Source organism: Spodoptera frugiperda, chromosome 30 (genome assembly GCF_023101765.2).
Source record: "Spodoptera frugiperda isolate SF20-4 chromosome 30, AGI-APGP_CSIRO_Sfru_2.0, whole genome shotgun sequence".
In the NCBI taxonomy this organism is placed as follows: domain Eukaryota; kingdom Metazoa; phylum Arthropoda; class Insecta; order Lepidoptera; family Noctuidae; genus Spodoptera; species Spodoptera frugiperda.
The window spans coordinates 7,550,159-7,573,202 of NC_064241.1; the positions used below are offsets into that span (position 1 = coordinate 7,550,159).

The 23,044-nt window shown below is 34.1% G+C and overlaps 2 protein-coding genes across 2 annotated transcripts in view; both read right to left on the reverse strand.

Annotated features, from left to right (window-relative positions):
* The window catches only part of LOC118269981 (uncharacterized), a 33,565-nt gene extending 22,467 nt beyond the window's left edge, over positions 1 to 11,098 (reverse strand). The window contains exon 1 of the mRNA XM_035585386.2: positions 10,980 to 11,098. The gene's annotated coding sequence lies outside the window, so the exon portion shown is untranslated. The remainder of the gene's footprint in view (positions 1 to 10,979) is intronic.
* Positions 11,099 to 14,900: 3,802 nt separating this feature from the next.
* Positions 14,901 to 22,205, reverse strand: LOC118270001 (uncharacterized). Its single transcript, XM_035585413.2, has 9 exons — positions 22,021 to 22,205; positions 21,627 to 21,834; positions 21,016 to 21,331; positions 20,442 to 20,601; positions 18,791 to 18,936; positions 18,173 to 18,305; positions 16,829 to 17,050; positions 15,823 to 15,993; positions 14,901 to 15,066 (listed from the first exon to the last, which is right to left on the reverse strand). Exons 1-9 carry the CDS (start codon positions 22,135 to 22,137, stop codon positions 14,959 to 14,961), a joined length of 1,581 nt encoding a protein of 526 aa, XP_035441306.2. The 5' UTR covers positions 22,138 to 22,205; the 3' UTR covers positions 14,901 to 14,958.
* Positions 22,206 to 23,044: the final 839 nt, after the last annotated feature.

Genomic DNA, 23,044 nt, shown 5'->3' on the forward strand with positions numbered 1-23,044 from the left:
AAATTAGTCTTCTACCGTATTACAAGTCAATACCTACATATTAAATGCCAAACTTAAAGCTATGAAACCAGAACTTGCTCGTTACAATATAATCACAATATATTGTAGCTATAAGGTTTCAATGTATGATCAATTTATCGGTCGAAGGCTTAGAAATCAATAATAAAGCAAGTTGACGACGAGTACGTTATTAACCCTTCCCACACTCACGGTATGAGGCACTTCTTACGTTATTTCATATCATTATACGACTAACATATTTCCAATTTCATTATTCGAATTACCTTTTCCAAGTATCCCTGTAATGTAAACGGAAACATTACAAATGGTTTGTTCACTTCAAATTTTGTTTATTTTACTATTTCATGCGTAGGTTCAACGATTTTACATATAACTAGGTTGGGCTTCTTTTGTGATTTTCCATTCTACTGAAATTATACGTCTATATGTGTACTGAGATAATAATATACTTTAGTTAAACAGAATTAGAAATATTCCAACGAATAGAGGCTAAGGATAATTGAATGTGAAATAAAATAGATTACGAATACGTTACTAAAGAGGTAAGCTATCATTTACGTTGTTGGAAAGGACTTCCTGCATGAGTAAATCTTTGATCCTCACTTAGGACTTCGGTCTGTCAATCAAATGAATGAATTGTGATCACCATTGAACGTTGATTTGGAATTTTAGTCCAAAGGACTTTTCGAAATACAGTTCTTTTAAATCTATCATGTCCAAACAAAAAAGACGTGTCACACTGTTTCGGAAAAAAACGCTTCTCCAACATTAAATAAATGGTATGCCATTTATTATATTTATAACAAACTTACGGTGCACAGCGCCTCTTCCAGTTTGAGCGAAATTTCGTTACAAAAAGTAGTTCTATTTTTAGGAACATACGTTTTATTTTGGTCAATATCACATCAAGTATTATTGGATCATTCGATCAAATAAATAGATAACGTGAAGTATGAGCGAGGATAAAAATATAGCGACGAATAAAACAAACAAACAAATAAACGCACATTCTAATACGGGATAATTTAAATGAGTTTGTTGATCTAACAAACTAAATAATTAAATAATGGGAACAAGTGTTACTTGTATATGAGATAATTGAATTATCTCTCACGGTTCGTTCCCTTTTGGGATAACGAGAGCTTGCAGCAATAACAATATGAGGTCTGGCCAGGACTCGTGAGGCCACGTGTTACGTAACAACGCTATAGTAAAAACCACGATAGTCGAGTCCCAAGTAAATTACGATTACCCCGAATAAGTGCTAACCAGCCAGTTTATAACCTCCATCAAACACTCCGAGAATACAATTTGGTTTTGGCTAGTTCCTTATTCTATATTTCCCACTTGGAATATAATTTTAAGTGGAAAAGCCTTACAGAAATAGTCTGACCTCAATATGCCAATTTAGTTACTCAGGATGTCCAGTAGATATTATAAGCCTAAGTTTGATTCCGTTCATGAATACAGCGCAAGGCATCAGAAATAGGTACTACGTTATTCTCAGAATCATAATCCTTCCAAATACTATAATTGAATTCTGTGATCTATAGATTTACTTCTGTGGGTTTAACAGCCCTTAATAAGATCACAGAATTACCTAATTACTTTGTTAAACTGCTGAAAACAGATTACAACAAGTGTATAGGTAATAAGTAACAATAGTATGCTAAGTAACTAAAACTTTGTAAGGTAGTGAAACAAAATTTAAAGTCGGTTTAACAATTCTATAGTAATTACCACTAACGATACAAAATTAATCAACCCTTACAATTACCGGTGGGGTCGAATATCGCTTTTGTCAAACAATTACTGTTGATGTTTATCGGACGTCTGTCATCATTCATCTTGTCTCGGGGCGAAGTTATAAATAGTTGGTAACACAAAACATTGGCGTTGAACATTGAACTGAAGGCCGTATAACCTAAATTTTATATTTACAATAGCGATTAGTGCAGAAAAAACTAACTGTAGTTACACAGTCAAATCGAATGATAATGGTATTGGCAATCTACATATCATTATGAACAATTCTACACACACACGTGATTAATTCTAGCCGAAATGCTTAATCACGTTGCGGTCAAATTTTATTATTTTACTATGTGCAAGTTTCGTAATGATGATAGTTAAAAAGGGGTCTAACACATGCGTCATCTGTTTATTATTGAGCTATAACTCGCGAATAGTTTAGCATAGGCGTATAAAAGTTTTATAACCAGCTAACACGGCATCGCAACGGATTTCACGACATTATACGGCTTTATTTTCATTAAGAAGTAAATATTTAGCTTCGTGTGTATTTTATACTAAAAGCGAAATGTTTTCTCTACGTATTTCTCTTCAGGTATTTACGTTTTAGAGACTTGATCTACGTATACAAGTAAGCGGACACTGGCGAGGGTCTTACGGACCGCGCGTCGCAGTTTGTACACAAAGGACAGGTACCTACAAAGCCGGAGTCCCGTTCCCGCACACTATGAAAATCTGAGATTTCTTAGCGACACTAAATCTGAAGGCAGCTATTACTTTTTATTTTTTTATCTGTTCTAACAATTATTTTTAATTGAGCTCTTTCACAAAAAATAATGATGTTGAAATCCGTGAAAAGTAGGAGACGCTGCAGATTCACGAGTCGAGTGGCACATCTGTTACCGGTCTGCTCGCTTCTCTGACTAGTAATAATGGAATTAACGAGCTGGTTATGAACAAACGGCGTCTTCATTTCCAGGGTCCCGTTTATTCGTCCTTTGCCCTATTTCACTGCCACACCATTACACTGAATGAAATAATGGACTCAATATTGTGCTCATTTAGAAGGTCTCCACCACGTTTCTCTGATATTACTCGAGGTGTTTATGTGACAAAGAAGGTAATTTGATTGGAAAAAATATTATTAGGGCAATTTATCACTATATCATTGTACCTGTGTACTTTACAATAGTTTACAGAACATTGCATTGGGGAGTTCATTGATAAATTTTTGTGTTACGAAGGCACACATGTTCCGCTTTCAACTTTAATTACATTTATTAACCCGAGTTTAAACTGAATTTACGTTGTCACGCGTACAAAATCCATTCACTAAATAGCCCCCATCTGGTATAATGAGAGAGGCTACGTAATCCAATTAATTAGCAGCGAGATGAAACTACATGCTAGTTGCACAATATTCCTCCTCCCGAGGCGGTTGTCCCTGGCTGACCTGCCCCTGCACTATTTCACGGGAACGAACCATTTTACTAAGAATTTGTATCCTTATAATACATAATAAATTGTGATGGTCTTAGAAGGGCCGCACATTAAATTGAAGAGGTCCCAAGCGTTGCGCCGTCTGTGATAGTTACGTGAATTCCAATTTTTAGGTTATTGGGTTTCTCGAGTGTAATTTTGCTTGAGTCGCAACCCAAAGTAATTATGTATTCCTACGTAAAATATGTGAGACTCTTCAGTCTTTATTGGGTTTTGTTGTCCGAAATTCAGTACTTATTCTTGTCCCTACTTTTTAATAGGTAGACATACGAGATACCTACGTTATACAAGTGGATACCAAATTAGATGAGTTTGCAATTGTATTTTGTAACCGTTTCTGTTTTTTGAAGGTTAAGACGTTTATTTCAAGGTTATATAAGGAGGGATTGGTGTAAGGAGAGGAGAATGACAAAATGAGTGTTGATTCTTTCTTTGCACATTTGCCAGATACAACACCATTTATAAATCTAATGTTTACTGGGTATCCTTTGTCAAACGCATTGTCAGCGTGAGCGCAACCGTATTCAGTTTGTGGCAATGTACTTCGAAAACATTAAACCTTTGACTAACAAATTGTCTTTAAATAGGCAACAGTTAGTCTATTACAAAGCTAGGTCGGTAAACGTCGCATAACAACGGAACTGTTTGTACAGAAACATGTTTCATGCGGAATTACATCGGTACTATTGGTAGGTAATCAATAAGTGCCGGATCCGTTACATTACCGGATCCAGCGAACCGGATAGCAATATCTACAAATTACTGATACTGGTCCAGTAATATTGATTGGTCTATTGTTTAGATGATGAGATGGAAATGAGACAAATAGTATTTTAATACAAAAGTAAATATGCGTAAGTTTACCATTTTGTAGAAACTTTGAAAATAGGTATTTAAGCAGATAATAACGCTATTTGCTTTTAAATCTAGTTGAATAATGTTCTAGTATTCATTGTGTATTTCAAATATTTTAAATAACACAATATCACGCTTGTGTTCATCGAAAAGTATGGACAGAAGAGTGCCCCTACTTTATCCGAATTACGTCTTGTAAGAAGAGCTTCTAGCAAATGGTACCTCGACTTCATGCTACTTCAAATAATTTGGTATAATTTACTTAATATTGCAAGAGGCTAGATAACTGGTAAACACTGCTATATAAGTTGGTATACTGTCTAATTAGCATTTGCTTTAGCGTGCCCTATTAATTATCAATATTATAGATAGGCGTAAGTAGAGTTCTGACCACTAATTAACTCGTCAAGGTTGATGATTTTGACAATAATCCCAAAGCTATTAATTGTATAAGTCTTCGGGGAAACATTGCGGTGTCATCTGCACGTAACTGGCCTATTTTCATCACGTATTCCCTTTAGGGTTTATGTGGATTATCTATCAGCAGTTTTTTTAAAACCATTCTGTCTTGTGACGAAATTCTTAGAGATGGAGTGTTCACTATTTGATTACGTAAGCTTCTCCATATCATGATTTATGACTCACATTCTAGTAATGTGTGTCTCAAATTCAATTTCCATGTCGTAAAGTTTGAAATTCGTATAATCTTAGTAATAGTAGAGTCTGGAATTGATTTTAGCGAGGAAAATAAAATCATATTTATTTTTATTTTCTTTAATAATTTAAAGTAATTTCTGCCTTGCACTATGTTTAGTGCTATATTGATATGTCTATCAATATAACAACAATGCCGTGATTCACAAAGGAAATAAACTCATAAAAAAGAAAAAGGCCTCGACTTTGTTGCATTCGCCGCGTTAATAATAAAATGGTGAAGTCGCCAGCCTGTCTGATATCAAACCGCCGATTGTCTAGACTTTAGCTAGACCCACTTAACTACTTTCTAAATTGTTTATAATCTGTGCAAAACTTTCTGAATGTCGTAATTTATTAGACACAAAGTGAAAAGACACAGTATCTATCCAGTATTCCGGCCTATCTGGAAGTCATTGAGGGAGGCCTATGTTTAGCAGTAGAGATGGCTGACAGTGTATGACAACGGGCTCATTTCCTGCACCATGCAAATGGTAACACAACTGGTGAAAAATTCCCGTGTGTACAGCGTCTCAAACAGCCATCAGACCATAACAGATGGGGTGCAGCAGAGCTGATGCCGACTCGGAGCTGCGGACTGGCTAATTGTGCCCGATGTATGCAGGAATAGGAACGGGGTGGTTCCTATTGTCAGTAGGAAGTCGCAACACACCTGGTAGCCACAGTTCCAAGGCGGGAGAAGTACTGCCTCAAGCAGCCATGCGGACTACCTAGCAGATGGTTTACCGGGGCTTCGAGGTCGAAAAGCAGGAGAAGGAACGGAGCGGTTTTCAGTCAGTAAGAGTCTGACACCCCCCTGCCCAAGGCGGGAGAAGTCATTGGATGCCAAAAAAAAAAAAAAAAAAAAAGGCGGGAAAAGTCATTGGATGATTTTCCCCTATAAAAAAATATTGCTGAAAAGTTATTTAAAAACGAATAAAACCATCAATATTTCTGTCAATAAATCATTGGGTCCAATTTAATGAAGTGCGTGCGACATTTTACACTAACTGTATAAACAGGTAGACCACATACTGGTTAGTTAGCTACAATTGTAACCTAACCGCCGACCTACGTGCACTGCCCGGAATATTCGACGTGTGACGAATTTTTATTATATTACAACAACATATTTGATGAAACGAATTATTATTCAGGAGTGTGTTATAACTGGGAATATTTTAAAGTATAATTTTATTTGGAATTTCTATTTATGTGGACATAACATTCATATTACATTACAATATTTGGCGTTACGAATTTAAGTTATATATATACATAATTGGATTATGTATTAGTATTCTAAAATTATGTAAGATGAATTAAATGTAACTGGAAGAATAAACAAATATGAAAATTAACTAGGTAGGAATGTTTAAGCATCATCACTATCAACAGTTTCTGACAGTCCACAGTCGTATGCCTCTTTGATATAAGCCTTCAAGCATTTTGAGTATAAATATCTAACTACTTACAAAATAGGGATGGAACTAGCAGTTACCTTTTCCACCACCTAATTCATAATTATACTCACAAATAAATTCGCGATTAACAGGGCAAGCCGCTAGCTTTCGCAGTTAATCGGGAATCTATTTCAAACGAAAGCCAGTGGCTTTGATAGTCAATGTTCTCGTATTAATCACTGACCCTTGTCGGCCATACAATGGACATCGTGTCAAACATCAGCTTCGTCTTTATCGAATTAAGATGAATAATGGAATAGGGATTGCTACGGATGTGCGAGATGTTGTATTGCAATTAAATCTAAAACTTGGTGTCTATGTAAAGTTATAGTAAGGTTTTGTTTGACTATGAGCAATGTGTATGTATAAAAATCAGCCTTCACACTATGTAATATACAAATGCGAAAGTTTGTTTGTTTTAGTTATTTGTTTGTCAATCACGCTGAAACTACTGAACTGGTTTCGATTAAAGGACATCGGGCGTTTTTTACCCGATTTTTAAAAGTCGCGAACATAAACCAAAATATTTTTAAATGATAGTGTTTGCAATCATATTTAATATTGTGTAGTTATTTTGATTCACAATAATGGGAAAATGGAAATAATTAGTAAAATGAAAATGATATTTTAAGTTGACTATTTTTCCTAATTACTAAACGACCGCTCAGTAAGTTAAAATATCACTCCGTGGTATTTTTATAAACCCAATCAGACTAAATCCGTCAAGTTGATGTGCATATTTCGTTCTCACTCTCGCCCATAGTCTTAAAACTGGTATTATGTTGCGCTCGCGCAGGTAGCTAGCTTATCTTACTACATCGCAGTCCTTCGTCATCATCATCGCAGTCCTTCGCCAAAAGTTAAGAGAAAAATATGTTGTTTTAATTATTTTTGATTCCCTTTTTCCTCTTCAATTATTGCCCAAAAACATTTATAAATATTTTTTAAATGTCCAATTTCTCCTTATTGCCACGACCCACAGATATGGGAACTATACCATTGTGAACTAGATTTAATTGCCTATCCACCGTACCTAATTTTATTTTTGTTCGCCGTAGGTAAGTGTCCCATACAAAAATGCCCGATGTTCTTTGGTATACAGACAAGGTATGAGCTGACTTGGGTGATGGGATACTTTTTATCCTACGGGTACGTGGGCGAAGTCACTTGCCAAAGCTTTACACTGGTATTAAAGCTGTATTCAGATGTAAGATCCGTAGCAATTGGCGTTCTATTGTCTCTGCCTATTCCCATGGGAGATAGGCGATAGAGATTGTGTATGTATATCATATGTAATATAGGTAGTAATTATAAAGAATCAGATAGAAGAATTTAATAAAAGAAAGTACTGAAATGAATTTCTGTCAGCTCTGCCTTTTCACTAACTGATGTAGCTTTGTTTTATAAATGTCGATTACACATTAATATAGTTAATTGGTATTTGCAATACATATATGTATATAGTACAGAGAGTCGCTGGATGCAGGTTGTTCCCAAGAGGCCTATTTGGAAGTCATTGGGGAATGCCTATGTTTAGAAGCGAACCTCCTATAGCTGATATGATAACGACGTCGATGATGATATATAGAGTACCTACTTAGGTACTATACAATAAGAGCTACTGGCACAGAGTACTATAAGAGAGTGTGAAGATTTTGAAACCTATTGAGTTGTATTACAGAGGTACTACGGAAGAGCTAGACAGTTAGACAGGTTCACTTTGGTACTAAAATTCCTGTGCAGCTACTGAGACTAAATACCTGGTACTTACTCGACAACTTACACCGAGATTAGGTGCTAAAGGTAGCAGCCAGTCTAGTCTCTCTATAGCTCTGCATTGCTAGTGAGATGTTTAATCTAGAAGTGGTATAAAATCTAAAATTGAAATAGTTATCACTCACTTCTTTTTTTTTAAAAAAACGTTGCCCCACTCTTGGATTTTCTCCTGTATCGTGGGCGCATTTACAAAGTAGAAGTTCACATACATCAACCAGAAACAATAATTTGTGGATCACCCAAAGAGTTGTTGTATGCGGGAATCGAACTCGCTACACGTTGCACGGCAACTAGTTGCTCAGCCACCGTGCCAACCGTTATAAGCACGCTCTGACAAAACAGAATATAATAATTAAATTGACCTAAAAACTGTGCCTACGTCTTTGAAGGAAAATACCCTCAATGTATTCTTGAAATACATATAATATAATATATGTAGTCTAGCACACATCATATGAATCAGAACTCTATGAGTTTTCCTAAAATATACTTACTCATTTACATAAAGCCTAGACGATAGCGGCTAGACCGATCTATATATAAGGTCAGAATAGAAGCCTTCAAGAATATAGTAATGCTTATGTAAGAGAAACTAATCAGCAATGTACATAGTTTTACTTATATACCAAAAGATATATAGATATTATTATTATTGCAATTAATTATATTGCCAAACGTATAATGATGTCCGTAGGGGTCCAATAAATCTGTCTTCGGAATGTATCAGTTAATATTTTATGGGTACTGTGACACAATTGATGCTTTATTTATCTTGATAGATACGGGTCCCATGTTGTGTTTAGTACGAGTTCTAAGATGTCACAACTTATTCGAGTTGACTTGTTTCATGTTGATACATAAACATACATACTTACAGATATCAGTATTAGAGAATTAGGTATGTTCTATGTACTTTGATTGGGTATTAGAATGCAAATAAACCTCACGCTTAGCTCACCTAGTTTGGAAAATTCTACAACAGAGTAGTATATAGTAATGCGTGTAACTATGGCCAATAATTTATTACACATTAATCAAATTATATTCATTTATGAATATTCATATCAAATTTAATAATTACAGCTATTGATGGTAAACCAAAATAACATAAAACAATGTTACACTCATATTAGCTTGGCAAAGGATTAAATTGAAGTGCCTTTTGTAAAGCCACGAGCATAATTAATCTCGTATGGTGGGTGTGATTACAGCGCGCTACGTTCGATGCGACGACAAACTAAGTAACTATTGCCAAGATCGACCGCGAATTCTAACCACACTTTGGCCTTTCTAAACTTGTTAAACTTCCCATCCATCAATGACCGACATAGGTCAAAGTATGACCAAATTTTGTTAAATACTACCTATAACAATTTCCACCAACTGCGAATAAAAAACTTTTCATATATTTTTCCTCGTCGTTGTTGAACTCCCTGTGCGGTTTAATAAGACCTTGTTATTTTAACAAGACGGCAACTATTTGATGGATGACTTATCCGGGCCGAGAGTCTTTCCGCGCCTTACGAGTTTTACTTAACGCTTCTAAAACTAGGCGGACAAACTTTATCCATACTTAAACTTTCTTAAGTGTTAATCGATCATCGCTGGTCAATGATCTGTGAACTTCTTATTTTATTTCGGCATTATCTAGATATACTCTGTATCCATAAATACTCCAGACTTTTGTAGAAAACATTTTCGTTATAATTTGTTTCTTTCAAAATCTCAAACTCGTCCCCAGAAAATGTGCCGGCAGCACGTAGTTAGGTCAATCGATAGACAACTCATTTGTCAAAATCGTTCCACTAGTTTCGACACATGAGCCAAAAAAGACTGAGGAAAAACCAGTTCCATTTGGCTTAGTCGAAATCACTTGAAAATTTACTCGCACATAAACAAAAACTTTAAAATGTTAGTGGAAATACCCTTCTTGGGGCACAAAAAGATTGAACAAAGGAGGCAGCAACACAGTGCGCCAACAACTGGGCATAAATCGTCCGTAAACTTTACTATCACCACGTTTTCCTTTTATATTTTTGGATACTATGACAAAAGCATTTCGGCGTATTTTAGAATAAAATGTGCAATATTTTATGGATTTAACTGCGGTTTTAGTCGATACTGTGTAGTGTTGCATTGTGGTGAGTAGTTTTATGGCAGGTCAGTAATAATATACATCCATGGGCCGGTGGTTCACGGCTCATTAGTTTATATCGTCGGCTCCCGGTGCAACCAGAGACGAATGCATAACAACTTTGTATAACGTATCCCGCTTTCCCCACTCATTAATATTAATATCTGGTACGCCAGCGTCTTAATCTTGAGGTACGAGGAACTTACAATAGGTATTAGGTAAAACTTGACTCTATCATAAGTTTTAGATAAAATACATTTCTCATTTATTTTTGTCACATCTTATAATAAATTTGTTGTAATATAAATGATATCTACTCCGGTTGTGATTCGATTTTTAACTAAATGAAACGAAAAACGTTTACAAACAAAATAAAAATTTATGAAGCAACTTCAGTTACAGTTGACTGAAAAATAAAATATTTTTGAATTACTCAGTTGTATTTTTATTCAGATATGGCTATGTTGTTAAAATATTATTTTTAATTTAAGAAGTTGGTCGAACAACAACAAGAAAAATATACACAAACAGCAACAGGTAGGAACATGATGTTTTTTCGTGTCTAAAGAACATTATAACGAGATGACTTATTTACGTAATTCGATATAGCAATTTGGAACACTTTATACATACAAAACGAGTACTTATCAGTTCGTTTAATAAATTGACTTTATTTCAAAGCATATTATCGTTCGGAGTCGAGCAGCTATTCAATAAGTACTTATCTCAAATAAAGATTACTAGGTAATGCCGTAGGTAAAATATAAAAAGGTTAGTCGACTTACGTTATGTTAAAGACTCGACCGATATCGGATGAATAATGATAGGTACTTTATTTTTAAAATGAATAATAAGTGCTTGTAGACGAACGTCAGGGCTCGGGGGCAGACGGTGATGAACTGAAATTTGCCCGTGTTAGCGTTGTAAGTCCCTCGACCTTCCATACTAATGATGGTAGCTGTACGTATTATGAGCCCACATTTTAGCGTGGAAATTAATCAGCATAAATATGTAAGCATCTTATGTTATTAAGTCAACAAACTGTTTGTGATACACGATGAAATAAGTAAGCACTCATTACACAGAAGTCATTAACACCCGCGTATAGAAACAAATAATCAATTAATATTTATTTTATTCAATAAAACTTCATCAAGTATACGCAATCGTAATTATTGTGACTAATGTTTTGATCATTAAAAATGAATTATCGATTCTATTTAGAATCGTTTAACACATTAACTATTAATAATAACATCATAAACAATTAAAGTTTTATCACACGCAGCTTTGTTTGCGCGTAATTTTCATCAGCAAAATGGCGTTACATTTTATTAATCAAACACATTAGAATAATAGATGAAATTCAATCAGATATCGAGAAGGCTTACATTTATTATTGAAATTATTAAACAAGCATACGTTTAAAGTATCAGAAAAAGTTTTCATTGCAGCTGTGGCAAAGTATAGCAAGAAAAATAAAAGAAATAAATTGCCTCTTTACAAGTAGACGATGTCAGAAATTGTGACGCTTTACGTGTTGGAGGGTGATCGTAGGCATATGGGGAGGGTCTTTCACAGCTTTGAAAGCGTTAGTAAGCCATGTTAAATCCTGGGCGTTATAGCGGCTTAGTGGATTTATTTTATTACGTTTACTTATTCAACGGTTAGATCGGGCTATGATGACCGTCCAGCCGCGTTTAGAGGCTACTTAGTTAATTAAATGTTACACGAATGGTCGCCTCTTTGTGCCATGTAATGTTTATCTGAAATGACTTCACTAAACTAGATAGGTTTAGAGCCATTAATGTGGAGTTCTGAGCTTGTTGTATGGGCTCAATTACTGTGATTGAAACAAGGTTCGCATGGATCCGGTGCTTGGTTTACAAATTGAAATTGAACTATCATATAGTTAGTTACATTACATTAAAATGTCATATTTTTACAAACAACTCGAGTATCAATCGCGTATTAATATATCAATGTGTGAAATAACTACGTAAACTGTACAAAATATATGTTATTCATATGTAAAATCTCGGGTATCACGAACAATGCACACAATACATGTCAAATAATATTAAAATATGAAACGGTTCGTTCACCCTTCAAACATATTCACCATTATTTAAATTAAAACAGTAGTTGAATAATTTATTAGTACATGAAGTTATCTAAAACTAAATATTTTATCAGAATTTTTCACATAACGAGATAACAACTTACTATATGAGATAAATTATTTTAATTTATTGAAATGATAAGGAATGCTAACAACAAGATTTAATATTAAAGCTTTCACATAATTAATCCCTATTATCTGCGAATTTATTAATTTAAATTGCAAATGTTTCTGGAACTATTATCCTTTAAAAAGAAATGGGACTTGTAATAAGTATAACTGAACTTGGTCTAAAATGGATTACCCACTTACATTAAAATATCTGCCCCTGTGCCTATCCCTCGAAAAACTAAATAGCGTGACGCTATGTTATTTTTACGTGCCTACTAGAAATACAAAAGATTTTAGAAAAACGTTAAAACATTTTGTAACCTCAAAAATATATTTTACTCGCAAGAATAATATTCTACACTATGCACACACTACATACATAGTAACAGAAGCAAACAGAAACATGTTTTCATTAAGTTCACAGATTTCTATTTAAACTCCAGTACATTCATGAATTTTTCATACATTTCCTAGTTTCCTACAACAACTTAGCTCTCAGTTCGTAGATAAAGTGTGTACTTCATCTTTTCTAGTCTTAACTATGATTTTAAAGTAATTCTGTTGTATCGTAGTGCATTATACGTAGACATTATTGTATCAGCTGGTACTGAACGCACGCTTTGTATACTTGTACGCCTCTTTTCAATAAATTGCGTACCCTGGAGGCTGCATTATCAAGCTCGGCTTTGTCTTGTTTATCGTTCAACTTTGTCGTGTATAAAGAGCGTTTAATAAAACAGTATGTATGTATGTATATTTTTTTGTTTTAATAACATAATTTAGTTTTAACTCCTGTCCTATAATCTTCTCACTGAAATCGTGTGGTTTTGTTACAATCATGTCATGCTTAATTGAGTTATTAACTGCGTGATATGTTTACTAACTTCTAAACCATGTGCACACAAAAGAGAGAGTAATAAAAAAATCAAGGTAAACTCTCCAACTCGAGGGACTTAATTGCTCTATTTCCACTCAGTATCAAAGGTACTCTGACGCAATTACGCTCACCCAGCCAATGCGTTCCCTCTCACTCCGCCCGCTGCGATTAAACGATTCAATTTTCGAAGTGGCAAACATTAATGAAGAGTTCCTCGTCTATTTTACGCTCAGCAAGCATAAATTCGGCGGTGTGGAAAAATATCACTGGATTTCTAGAATATATCGCCTTTTAAACAAACACTATGATAGATACTCAGCTCTTTGTTTTTAATCTTTATTTACTTTCCTACTTTGCTCCTTTCAGACAATTTGTTAAACTTTCTTCACTTACTAGAATAAAATTCTCAGATATATTTTCTTCTTAGAAATAAAATTGGATATAGAGAAATAAGTTTAACACGTCGACATCAACTGTAGCCGAGATTTTCCAAATGTAATCTAGTTAGTTCCCTCTGAAATAATTCTTTAATCTCGGGAAATAAAGCTTTTCCACAATTAAGTCAATCACGCCTGTTTAACTCGATTTTCTTTTAAGAAACCTATTACAGGCCGCAGGGACCATTCCCGGGAAGAGGCTAGGGCGGACTAAATTGCTCCGAGGTAAAACCAGTCAATTTAAATGGTAAAAGAGTTTCATTTTAAAAAATGTCAATGCAAATGACACCACGGGAACGTTCTTCATTAGCATACGGACTTAAATTGTGATACATTTCGTAGCACGAAATTATATTAGAAGATAAGAAATACGCAGGTATTCCTTAACTTTTATGTAACACAATTTCAGTGAATTTAAATTCCTAATAGACTGTGAAATATTTCCAATACCACACAATAAATGTAAAGTTTAATTTGGAAATTCAAAAAGCTATTTATGCCAAGTGTTTGTCCTATTACAAAGTAATTTTAGGCGAAAGGTAAGGAATTATGATAATCCAAATCATACTGAATTAATAAAGACGTCGCTGGAGATAAGACAGGAATACGAAGTAGAATTATATTACGCAGCACAAAGCTTTCAGCCGAGCTCCGTTTGCGCGATGTTTTTTGTTTCGACTCTCAATAGTAGCTTGATGATATAATAATGACTCACGAGGCCGACGCAGACATCCATTCGAAGAAAAGAAAAAGGTCAAAAACAATACGAGAATTGTACTTCCTTAGTTCCTTGAGTAGCGGCGCTTGCCTGCGCTTTGTCAGCACTCGGGGTAGTTAAACTTAATTAATGATGGTTCTGTGTTGATAACTTCTGAACAATGTAAGATGGAGAAATTACTGCAGGTTATGTCGCTCGTACAATCCTTCCAAACACGACATAAGTACACACGTAGGTACGTAAGGAGAATCTTGGTTCTCTTGTTTAGTTTAGCAAATAGTCTTTGCTTTTACATATTCTACACAATATTTGACTAGAATCAGAATTGTATGAGATCTTGGAAACGCAAATAGGTCGACGTACACAATATTTATTTGTGATACAAGTCGTATGATATTGAAATAGCTTGAATAACTTTACTTAGTAAATTGAAACGTCCACTTGTTGTTAATTTTCTTTATTTAGTTCGGTACACACATACGTTATAAAGGTTAGCAATTCATTTCAGCATTTCCCTCAACCGTTGGCGTATAATCTTGCCCCTGGGATTTCTCGGCATTTCTTCAATGAACCTTACACCTCCTCTTAATTGCATAAACGGTGGCACCTGAAAAATTAAACGACTTGATTGAGTCAATGAACATTTTCATTAACTTAATTCCTACTAATGTTAATTGTACTTTGTTAGAGTGGTTAGTTAATTTTATAAGAGGTTTTCACCGTTACGTTTTTTCTTGTATTTAGCTGTAATCTGTGACTTAATGTTGGTTACGCTGTTACGTAAGTAGGCAAACAAATACAAATAGTTGTTTTATGCAAAGCAGTGGACGTTTCGATAAAATTTGGAACAAGAAGGTTTTGATTCGAAATTCTGGCGCCGTTCCACGAATTACGGGATTATCAGATCTTTGGCTTAATTTAATTTTACATTTTCTTATTATTGTCAACAAAGGATCTAGTTTTCATAATGGTTTACAAAATTACTATCGCATAATATTATCTTGCAGAACTTGAGACATTTCCACTAGACTGTGATACAAAAAGGTAGACATGTTTCGGGGAAAGAAAACCTCTTCATTGTTAATAGTGTTATATAATATTCAGAAGCTGTTTTCTCGTTGTTATGAATGAATAGTACTGGTAGGAATAAAGAGGATACTGCTCGTTATATGGGTAAAGACTTTCGAGTCAATATTTTCTCATTCGGACTGCGGACTACCTAGCGGGTTTACCGGGGCTACGGCTCTACAAGCAGGCGTAGGAACAGGGTGGTTTTATTCTGTAAGTGTTTGACACTCCCTCTCGCCTCGCCCAAGGTGGGAGAAGTCATTTGATGAATTTTTCCCCTTAAAAAATGACGTACCTCCTCAGCTACGTAGTCTAAGAGCTCCTTCTCAGTCACATTGACACCCGGTTGTTTCACAACGAAAGCAGTGGGTTCCTCTCCATACACCTTCACTGGCTTTCCAACCACACCAGCTTCACGCACTCCTGGATGTAACTGAAGAATCGTTTCCAGTTCCAAAGGAGCAACCTATAAGAAAAAATGACAGAAAATCAAATCAAAAATAGACTTCATGTGTAACATGTTTATGTAGAAAAATAATATTAGTACCGTACTTATGTAGATTTGCAAATATTCTAACAAAAAAAAAAACAATACATTACTGATCATACGTAAAACATATGTAAAACATACACGGTACATATTATTTGATCTAAAAACAATTACCTACATACCTAAAGGGCTTATGAGTTGGTTATAAAAATATTGATAGAAAACAATCATCTCTCAGATCTGGTTTCTTTTAATACACGGAGCAATAAAATAACTGTATCCCAAAATACGCAATAAAAGATAAAAATATAAAAGAACAGTACAATGTTAGTAATTCATATATTCGTAATAAGACGTGGATGTAGAAATGCGTAGATAATACGTCGGCTTATTCATAAGACGTAAGTCCACCAAGAAAGGATTTCTCGAGATGAAAAGGTGTGGATCGTATTTCGTGGACAGTACTAGTGCGAGCTAATATTATCTACAAAAACCTCGCAAAGCCTATTGCTAGAATAAGACGAGTTTTATATATGTCTTTTTTCTGTGGACCCCGACTAGTGATGTCTAAGTTTCTTCGGAATGACTTACTTACGCTTTCTTTTTGTAATTCAGAAACTTCTTCAAAGGTAAGTAAGCCACGAGAAAGTATATAATTTGTGTTGATTTACACATTTTGTCTGTACGATCTGAAGGTCGTGTAGTTGTGTCAAGGCTTATTGTGTAGAAATTTCTTATACTCATCACTGTCAGTGCTTACGTTAACTTTACAAGCACGATATTTCACGGAAAAAACATTAGGGATGCTTACCTTATAACCGTCGTACACAATTATCTCCTTCAATCTCTCAACAATATAGAAATACCTGTCTTCGTCAAAATAACCCAAGTCTCCGGTTTTGAAGAAGCCGTCCTCGTCTAAGTAATTTGATGGCGGGACGCCGATGTAACCTTTCATGAGAACTGGCCCCCTCAAACATATTTCTCCGCGTTGGTTGGGACCCACAGTTTTACGGGTTTCGAGATCAACGACCTGGTGAACGAATAGAATATCTTTATATGAAAAGCAGTTGGAAGACTTACGACATTACTTTTAATTAGTTAGAAACTTCATATAACTTGTGTGCCGATTTATTCGTGTCGTGATACTGGAATTATTTTTTGTACGACATTTTTTTTGGCTGAAGCTTGAGGTCGGTGACCTTAAAAGGAAAACCAAAACGAAAAATAAAAATTCTAGTGGTCCTACGTTTAAAAAACGGGTTTTAAAATCAATTTAATAAACCACTTTGTTCCTTTAACAAAACCAAAAGAAAGTAATCAAGTTAGATTTTAAATGTAATAAAGAATTTTTTTGACTGGTTTGAGGTCAGTTTACTTACAATTTACTTTTTGTGTTTGGTAGGATTCGTACTTCATAATTATTTATGACAAAAGCTTCGCCTTCGTTTACTTAAAATAAATATAACTGGTGAAAAGTGGGAGTTTTGTACTCTCTACCTACGTTTTCTGAGAAACAGAGGAGAGAGGTTTTTATACGATATTCCTTGACAAGTCGCAGTTAACCAATTTTAATTTAATACAGCACAAAAATAAAATCTCTTGGAAAAAGAAATTTATTTTACCTGTATTAGAATCTTGTGTATTAGGTATTGATTCTAATCAAACCTCTAAAGTTTTTTTCCAAGTAATTTGAAAATACGGCTATATTTAACCTTTAACTTCGTATGTTTGAAAAAAGTACTTCCACGTAAAATTTTTCTCCTTTTTATAAGATTGTACAAATTTAATATCTATTAGCATTTTTATCTTAAATAATTTAAACATAGTAGTGAGTTGTATCTGTTGTGAAAATTCGTGTGTAACTTTTTTAAATTACAATTAATTTAATCTATTATCAAATGTTATTACATGGGACTTACAACATAAATTGTGAAAAGTGGGTGTACATTTTACAGTGGCATTCCTTGCCATAGTGTGCACCTCTGCCTACCCCTTCGGGGAGAAAAGGCATGACGTTGCATGCAATCAAATGTCAATTGTATGTAAAATACTTAATTAAATCAATATCAGTATATCGTAGTAACAAATCACCAATTAAAACACTACAGTGATTTTTTTTGTAGCAAGATATAAATATAGTTTTATTTCATACCTTTAAAGTTATTCCTGGGGAAGCCATGCCAACGCTACCAGACTTGGGTCCTTTTGTTCCCCAGCTCTCCGATGTTAACTCGCCAGCCTCCGTCATACCATAGCCTTGCAAGATATTTTTAACTTTTGGAAACCTACAAAATTAATAAAATAAAATATACTGACTTATAACAAATACAAAACTGTGATTATATTTTATGCTACAATTATTTCATAGAACAAGGTTTAATGTCATCGTTACCTACTTCATAAAATTTCCGAGAACCCAATAACAGTTTTCCCATGGTTTGTATCGTAATTAAAAACTTTCCGTAATGTCTGTCGACAGTTTATTATCAAACTCTGACAAGAGTGACATGTTTCTATAAATAATTATTTGTTACTCGTGTACTACCATATTATATTTTTAATTAATTATTCTACTTATGATTATATAAAAGTTTCAAGTACGAACAAAATGAGGAAGTAAGAATTCTGAAAACTTTTAAATTATGAACAAATGCAAATATAAAATCAGAAACAGCGCGTGTATTCTCAGATTTCCATAAAAGTGGTATTTATACAACGATGACGGAAAATCGATTACACAAATGAAACGATAAAATAAATCGATACTCGCCTACTTTTGACCTTTTGTATTGTCTTGTTGTGAAGCGGCGATGATCGAGAGTATATTATTTTGAGTGAATCGAGATTATATTTTTCTGCTTCCTTCGCCTTTGATAAGTAGCAAACAAAAGAAGGTACTATAAAAGCGATGTTAACCTGCAAAATTATATAAAGAGAGAAAAGATTTAATCTCGGACATTACATCAATAGGAAGTAGAGGGCGGAAGAAATCTTTTTCTAGACATTTATACGTTCCTATTATGTTCATTGTTCATATATAGATACGAAAATATAAAGGTGAACGTTATTTATATAAACTATGTATTGTGTTGTGATCTTTAATGTATTGTAGTAAATCCTATTTTCATTTGTTTGGATTCGAGTTACAGTGACATGCTTTACCGTTACATGTTTCATTTATGTAAATACATCTTGAAATTAGGATATCTTTAGTTAGAGTACTATAGCTAACTCTACTTACTTAAAAATATTGTTTGCTTACACATTATTTGCAGTGTCATTTATCAAGAATAGCATGAAAGATGCTTCGGGAAACCCACTTACAAAAATCGCCCACACAATCAAAAATATTTTGTGAAAACTCCTTTCTTGTTTTGAGGGCGGTTTGTCATTTCAGTTCATCATTTATAACGGTGCCCTTCAAAAGGTCAGGTGCGTAGCATTCAGTGGCGGCGCGCATTTTATCAAAAGATTCATGAATGTGGAAGAAGCGACCGAGGTGTGTAAATATTGTACTGTATACCGCTTCGTAGTTTCTGTTCACTCCCGCGGGAGGACGGTATGAAGAGTGTTTGTGTGTCGAAGTAATCTACGATTTTATAAACTAGATGCTTTCTCATATTTAATGTAATTTTTCAAATAAATACGTTGAAATTTTAATTTAAAAAGTCTTTAGTAGTATCGTCTTATGAAATCGTAATTGCCCAGAACTACAATAAGATTAGTTATAGTCGTAGTAAAATTCTCAGAACTATTTGTACTAGAAACCCGTCTCTCGTTTCCTTTGAAAAATATATTAAAGATACTCGTCTTAATACTAAAATAACTACCTACTTAGGTACCTATTTTTTATTATTGTAGTATTCCTCACATATCTCTTGTAATACAATGTAGGTACTTGATATCTATGTTATTTGGAAAAATATAGAAATGGAATAGTCTGATGAGAAAACCACTATGATATTCATCCTACTTTCAAAGCTTTCACTTTCATAATGATAGACCTTTTGTAGTCTGAGTTAAATAGGCACTCATTTTTCACAACTTTTTTGGAAATGCTTGGCGATATTTTCCAAGGTCTTTTTCAACCAAATTGAGGGATAAGTAATCATCATGAATTTAATAACTTAATTATCACCACTCCAACTCTTCATGCGTATATCATAAGGGCTGACTAAGTAAATACCTACCTACACACTCAACGGAGAGCGGGCTACAACGCTCTCTGATAAACCTAAAACTTTTAAACTAAGATTTCCAACCCACCTAACAAACGTGGAGATGGTGGCAAACTCTATAGAATATTATGAAGAAAAATAAGGCATCTTATATAGAGAAGGTAAACAGTACAGTAGTGGATGATTTACGTAATGAACTTAGGACCGATAAGTCTTAATATCTTACTCTAGATAATTACTTACATCACAATCGTGTACACTTTGTATGAAGCTAATAGGCTCAGCTTCGTTGACATACACAATTTTCCGTCCCAAATATAAAAATTTGTATGTCATAAACGTGTCATAGTTATGATACCATTCTCCAAAAAGGAAAGCAGTCTTCAGAGATTCGTCAGTGAAGCTGAAACGATATTTACTCGTTAGATTAATATGGCAACCAATTATTTAGGGCAAATATTTATTGGAAATATCTCGTAAATAATATAATTGCTATCGGTCATATTTTTGTAGGATTCTTGTTTCTAATTGAAGCTGGTTTCTAGTAATAATGAATAGTATATTTTCTATTTCTTATTTTGTATAATAAATTAGAAAATATTATATTTCTTTTTTTGTGCCTACTTAATTTATTTCGGTTTTATGTCTCGTATCACTTTTTGTGATCTTGTGATTCTTCAACAGAAAAATGTTCTTCATTGATGTCATGTTAAATAATATTTTGTTTCACCAAAACATACAAAAACTTTTGTATTGTTAAATGAACGTGGACGTTTAAAAACAAAAGCAAAAGCTAATGAACATTGTTGGTACTCACTCATCAGGCAGACTATTGAGGATGCAATTTAAATGTGTCAGCTGTACGCCTTTCGGCATGCCCGTGGTGCCAGAGGAATACAAAATGAAGGCGATGTCACTCTGTCCCTGAACTTGCACTGGCTCAAACTTACTCACGTCAGCATCATTCGTGATCAAAGTTCTGATAGAAATTACTGACTCCGTGCCTTCATCCAGTGTTACAAACTTCTCTATGCAATCAAAACTCCTCAATATGTCACTATACGTATTCCAAAACAATTTCGAACATATAAAGTATTTCGGTTTCGTCAAACCTATCTTGTGTTTTAATACCGCTGAAATTAAAGTGAAATTAAAATTTAATCTGCTTACTGGTACATTAATTTACGAATAATCAGATTAACTTTAATAATAATTAAAAGGGAAAAGCTGACGATTCATGAATTTTACATTCGATATACTTTGTAAGCTGTGAAAACCTTAAAATATAAACCCAGGGACTAAAAGCTTATCTCATGCACTGCTCTTAAAGTAATATATCAACAAACCCTCTATTTTTTCAAACTGGAATCGCTATAAAATATATGAGGCGTTTAAAGAATGTGGTGGAAGTAAGATATTTTGTCTCACCTCTCCCGCTCTTTAAATCATAGGGGGTGTACGTCGCCCCGGTGAACACGATTGCAAGGACCGTCGGAACGAATTCATTGCGTTTTTCGGATCCGACTGCAACAATGTCGCCCCGCCCAACCCCCAGCTTTGTCAAAGCGGTGGACATATTGACGGCATATTGTGTGAATTCCTTGTATGTTAGTTTCTCACGTGTTTCTCCGAGTTCCTGGACGTTTAAGATAGATATGTTACTTTCTTATATAAGAGAGTTTTATATCTAATTTAAAGTGGACTGCTGAACTTGACCAAATTAATAGTTTTAATAAAAGTAGGTGTTGATACAAAGGTGGAGTTAAAAGCAGTCGAAATAAGATACTTAATTACTTTATTTATGGAAAAAAATCGTACTTACCAACGCAATTTCATCTTTTTGTAGACGAAGACGGTCTAAAATGAACTTGCCGAAATTCAAATGCGCCGGTACTTGCACATTTTGATCACCGTACACGTAGTTATCGTCCGTAAACATTTTAGTTCAGAGTTTTATTCAAGACTTTCAAACCAATCACAGTTCGTACTTATTATAGAATAATGAATGAAAATATCTGCTATTTATAAGCGTAAAAAGATATTAATTATTTTTATTACTATTGATAAATAAATAATGAAGATAGAAGTAATATAAGAGCGTGTATTCACTGGACTAATGTTCAGAACAGATTCCTAACACTGCAATATTAGATTGCGCTACCAGTTTTGAACGCCCACTATCATTTGTAAGTAGTTTGCGAAGACAATAGGGTAATAAACCTTCTAAACGATTATTTAGAGTTAAGTAGATAATGGAATGACATTGCTGTATTAAAACTCCATGGTTTACTTGCATTGATAATAAACCGTGCACTCTTTTCTTATCTTGTTTTTTCAAATGTAATTATGAATGTGGCAGTTTTCACAAAACGTGTTAGAATATTGTTACATGATTACTAAATATGGAGATTGTTTAAAATACATTGTCTGACCGAAACAATGAACCCAAGTCACTAAGCTAGGCAGTCGCATTTGTGATTACTTGACTTCTATTTACCTAATAAATCACGTCTTACATCAGCTATAATAATTTAATACGCTAATAAAATGGTAATTGTATAGATATTTTCAATAAATTATTCAATACTATTACTTAGGTATATATCATTAATTGTTTTGTTTTGCTTACTTTTTAATTATATATATTAATAAAGAATATGTTTATGCTTACCTACACGGTTGGTTCCATGAGACGAGGTTCTTCAAAGGTACTTGTTATCTTATCACACTTATATCAAACTTACGGTGCTGAACATAGAGTCACAATTTGTAAGAGTACGATGGACACAAAACTAGATATAAAGGTTGTTTAACTTACGAATTAAGGATTATCGCACACATAAACA

Bases quoted from the DNA above. Each gene is read 5' to 3' on its own strand.
- LOC118270001 (XM_035585413.2), bottom strand. From the start codon at position 22,137: ATGTTTACGGACGATAACTACGTGTACGGTGATCAAAATGTGCAAGTA. The intron at 18,937-20,441 runs GTAAGTAATTAT...ATAATTTTGCAG, and splicing joins AAAGTGTACACGATTGTGAT to GTTAACATCGCTTTTATAGT. The intron at 18,306-18,790 runs GCGAGTATCGAT...TTAATTTTGTAG, and splicing joins ATACAAAAGGTCAAAAGTAG to GTTTCCAAAAGTTAAAAATA.